This window comes from Verticillium alfalfae, genomic scaffold, assembly GCF_000150825.1.
Source record: "Verticillium alfalfae VaMs.102 supercont1.12 genomic scaffold, whole genome shotgun sequence".
NCBI lineage: Eukaryota > Fungi > Ascomycota > Sordariomycetes > Glomerellales > Plectosphaerellaceae > Verticillium > Verticillium alfalfae.
In genome coordinates, this window is record NW_003315027.1 from 254,712 (window position 1) to 259,715 (window position 5,004).

The following is a 5,004-nucleotide window of genomic DNA, read 5'->3' on the forward strand; positions in this document are numbered from 1 at the left end:
ACTGCGCAGACAGGCTTCTAGAGACGGTCTTCAAGTCCACCAGCGTCAGCGAGGCGACGGCACGCTCGTATCTTGACGTCCACCTCATCCTTGCCTACTGGATCCATTGGCACAGGTTGCTGTAAGGGGCGGTACAGCGGCCGCAGATGACCTTGCGCGCGTAGAGTCGCCGGCCCCCTGTGTTGCGCATCGGCCCAAGTGCTGTCGGACATGCGTAATTCCGAGACCCCACCATGCGCAACGGGGCTGGAGATAATGGCGTACAGGAACAAGCGCCGTCATCGGAACTTGTTACATGTAACCCGCAGGTAGGCTTTTCAGTAGACGAGGATGCTCCGGACTCTTTGAAATCCACCTGGTCCAGACCGTCGCGCAGTCTGTATGCGTCACGGCCGCGCGAGAAGACAGACAAGTACTCCATTCCTCGCAACAGCCCGCGGGTTGCTTTGGACTGCTTGATGAGACTGTAGCTAGGGCAGAGTGCGGTCCCGTTTCATGGACAAAGAGCGGCAGCGTGCCTCGCTCTTGAGCCGCGCACCTTGTCGAGATCGTCGTACCGGGCATACTTCAGCACAGACACAAACTCCACAGGGCTGCAGAGGTTTTGCACCCAGTAGGCTGGGCTGAGGTAGCTGGTGCACACTGGTGTACATATACCGCTGAGCGTGGAGGAGAAGGTAACGGAAGAAGGTTCGGAAGAAGAATTGTCAAAGCAAGGCAGACCCTGTAGTCATCGCTCACGGCACGCGCCTGTGCGCCGTGATAGGCATTGCCGACGCCGAGCATGCGACAAAACACAGCTCGAGCGTCCAGCTTGCTCTCCGACTCGAGAAATGGGGGTAGCCATGTCACCCCGTGAGCGGCGTGCTGTTGCGCCACCTGCTTGCGTCCCCCTCGTCAGAGGTGGACCCTGTATATGTTCTCATTTCCTTGGCACGCGAATACAGGAAAAGCTTGACTATCCTGACGCGTACCAGAATGGATGAGTGAATGGCGTTGCGGAGAAGGGTGACGTGTATGAATTCTCGCGTCAAAAGGTACCTCTCAACAATCCGATTACTGAATCAGGACCAGCCAGATGCGGTGCGCCCTCTGTTGCCGACAGTCCGACATCTACCATGCCGCCTTCCTGATTACCATACCGGCGGAGTGTGCTAGCAAGTTAACGAGGGCCATTTGCAGAGTGACGCGAAGAGGCTGCGAGTAGTCGTCCAGGCAAACTTTGGATATTTCCTTTACCACCAAAAGCTGTTTCCAAATGTAGCGTACCTAGTGAAAAGATATTCCGGGGCTTTCATTACTAGCTTTTAAAGAGAGATTATTTATTCTAGGATAGTGGATTAGATAATCTCCTCATAGAACACAGGACAGAACCCATTCATCACCCTTCTCTATGGCCTATAGCTTAGGATCATTCTTCCTATGACCCTCACGAAATCTAAGGTAGATATCAACTCATCCGGCTTCGTCTAACTTTGCGCGAAACCAGTCACTACGAACTTTCCGTCCATGGCACTCTTCGTTGAGAGACCTTTCGCTTCAGTTGACACACAGTCTCGAACCAGTAACTGGCCCTCGCCACTCTCTCAAGAACCCACCCTTGTGGAGGCCAAGGCGCGGATGCCGCAGTACAAGGGATGGGTACGGGCTAGCTAATATGAGAGGCCGGAACATATCCGGAAATCTCCGCAGAGTGTAATTTCGAGGTTTCGATTACCTTGATGATAACCAAAGTTCACTATAAGGTAGTTGAACTGACCGGAACAGAGCCACATTGCAGAAATTCAAAGAAACTATATGAAGACCGATGGTCCGCTCGCCCACATGAGTTCTAGCCCCTCGTCCAGCATGATACTCACGCATCGACAATCTCAATTCCTTGAAAGACCATACTGAAGCACACCGCCATGTTGTCTCGCAACCTTCTTCGGAACTTGTTTGGATTTCTCCTTATTTGGAGTATTGTGGCATCCCCGATTCCGCAGACCACCCCCGAACCAAGCACCACGGAACTTAACACCCCCGAACCTCCTGAAAGCTCTACTATCGATTCAGAACTCAAGTTTTGCTTTCCCTTCTGCCACCCTTTCCATCTTCCCGGCGATCCCTGGTCATCGCACACGTTCCGGCCTCCTGCCGTTCCCACTGTTCCCGCTCCTCGTCCTCTTTATGTGGATACACCGGACAACAGAGTCGCCTTACGGGTAGACACGGCGCGTGACGGTTCGGTTACCATTGTGGTCTCCGTGGGAGCTAACTACAGGCTTCCTGCCCACGCCAACCTCCATGTGCGTCTCCGAATCCGCAGTACCAACTACGACTTCAACCATGGCATTCTCACCGTCGGAAGCGAGACTGCAGCCGCACATTTTAACGCTCAACAAGCTGCAGTGTTCAGAACCGGCGATCGAGGCGAGGACGGCTCATTCGATGTCAAGATCCAATGGAAGCTGGAACAGGATCTATAACAGGTTCTGCTTCCCAAGTTCCACATGTCTTCTCTGGGGCTCTCTCTGCCATACAAGCAGGCAGGGCGCTTAGCGAGGGCATCTGAGTTCATGGGCCTTGCGGCCCTGTTTCACGATGTGTACGCTTGCCTCTCGACTTTCGAATCCAGTCCGTGCAGCTGCTGACGAAGCGCAGCGCCGCTGGCTCGAAGTATAGTCCGGGCAGTGCTCCTTTTGGACCATCGTTCTTCTAGGGTAGTTGGTAGAGGCGTCTTCGCAGACTTTGGTTCACGCCGTCTAATGCGCCTTAGGTATTATGATCTCTTGGCCAGACAAGTAGTATATGGGCGGTCATATATGATTCTATCTTTTCGAGTCTTCCTCAATATATGATCTGCTTGATATCTCATTCACGGATCGCAAAGGTTCGATGCTAAAAAAAACAGTGTCACTGCCGTCCATAGAAGAATGGCGAATTCGAAGCCGGGAAGTCGGCTGGCTGGTGCCCCTAGCCGTGAGAGCGACTGTATCAGCCAGTCAACTGCATGTGTCTCATCAGCTTGCCGCATCCAAGTACTTGGCGCCGGGAGAGGTCAAACGCGAAGATGGACAGAGAAGAAGCCTGGGAAAGCTCCTTGTTTCTGGGGCAAAAGCCAGGGCTACCGAGTTTACCTCAACTAATCGAGAATAGTGTCCAACCAGGTTATGCTTCAACAAGATAGGGACCCAAGGTAGGTACTTACCTCAAGGTTGGTAGGTAAGGGAAGCAGGGTTTATGTATTCGAGACCTTCTACGAGGTCTGTCAGAATAGAGCAATAGCCTCACTATAGCGATATAATTATATCCCGCATTGCACGGTACAGTCCGTGCTCTACGTGACCACCGAATGGCGAATGCCGTACAGTGCTGTATATGATAGGCCATGCACAGGGCGCGGCAGAAGCTCTAGCGTCGTGATCATTCCATGTCGGCTATTCCATACCTACTTATAGATGTATTCGTCTTCTTCATCTTCCACTAGCAGAGGTCTTACCTTGGATTTCGTTTGACGAGAATGAATGCCTTGCGATATTGAAACATCTCAGAGTCATAAGCTAGACCCCGCGTGTCCCTGAGCATGCCTGCCTACCTTACCTCCCTAAGGTAGGTACCTAGGTAGGTACCTAGGTAGGCAGGCAGGCATGCAAACACGATATTCTGAGTTGATGCTGACTAACTAGGCTGCATTCACCCAAACGACGTGGGCACGGGCACGTGGCCAGGGTGCAGCGGTTCGGGCAGGCGTCAGGCGTCAGGCGACAGGCGACAGACGCCAAGCGACAGGCTGCGTGCGACAGGCTGCGACAGGCGAGCCAGGTACCATGTACCTCGTCCGGCCTTGCCTCTCGTTCGGCCTTGCCTTAGCTCACTCACTACCTACCCGACCTCCTCCAACACGTCTGACCTGGGAACCACCAGCCATCGATCCCATCGTCGAAACCCAGACGCTTCACAATCCTCACCGTTGAACATCCTCGCCAACTGCTCGATTGCGTGTCGCTCCATCAAATCCTCGCCCTGCACCACTGCCCTGACTATCCTCCAAACTCAATTCCGCATCCAGACCACACACCCCTACGCCAAATACACCGCTTCCCCTCCACTCACCCACGCACACACCCTTTACTCTGGTCGGACGACGTCGATCCTGCTGCTCGACTTGACTCGACCCAGAGCTCGCCGCTCTGCGACTCGGCGTCGCAACCTCCCCCCCCAAACTCTCGACGACGAACAACTCGCATCGACTCTATTCCTCAACCATCAACCCAAACTCCTCCTGCTGACTCCTCCCATTCTCGACGACACAACCAGCGCCCAGTGCGTCTCGACCTGATTGAACCCCCCCCCTTTCGGGCTGCTTCCACCGCCCGCCAAGACAACAACGCTGCCCTCCGTGCGCGAAACCTCCCTCAGCCCAACCTGCGCGCTCACATGAGCCTTGCGCTTCCTCTACAAAATGGCACTCCGTTACACAACCGAGCTCCTCTTCCACCTCCGCCAGTCGCCACTATGCACCAAGCCCGCCAGCCTTCCTCCCGCTGAGGATTGGATGGGGTGAGTGACGATGCGTTCTACGTCCATCTCAACACGATCAAAACTGACCGTCACCCAAGCCCTCCTCCAGATAACACACGTACCCAGACCAAGACTACCGCCGACAGGCGATCCCACGATGCCTCCCTCCTTGACCAGACAAACAGGCGCCCGGGTGTTGAGCGCCACATGTCCCGAAACAGCGCAAGTACGTCACACCCTCTACGCTCACAACTCTCCGTGCAACAGCGCAGCGCTAACGAAGTGTACACAGACCCGGAAGACATTATACTCGGACCTCCTCGAACCTCCTTTGCCTCTGCCGGCGGTCTCCGCAACAGCGGCACCGCCACTGGCACCCGACCCTTTGACGCCGACAAGGACTCCAAAGAGCCCGACGCCCGCGATCGCTTCAACTTTCGCAACAGTCGCAATGGCGACTCGGAACTCGGCGACCGGTTCCGCGACTCGAGGAACAGCAAC

General features: G+C 54.7%; 1 protein-coding gene across 1 annotated transcript in view; it reads left to right on the plus strand.

The window, feature by feature from the left end:
- Positions 1–4,444: 4,444 nt before the first annotated feature.
- The window catches only part of VDBG_08303 (conserved hypothetical protein), a gene marked incomplete at both ends in the record, with an annotated part of 2,574 nt that continues 2,014 nt past the window's right edge, over positions 4,445–5,004 (plus strand). The window contains 3 exons of the mRNA XM_003001212.1: positions 4,445–4,542; positions 4,602–4,729; positions 4,796–4,979. Coding sequence (XP_003001258.1) covers positions 4,445–4,542; positions 4,602–4,729; positions 4,796–4,979 — 410 coding nt within the window. The remainder of the gene's footprint in view (positions 4,543–4,601; positions 4,730–4,795; positions 4,980–5,004) is intronic.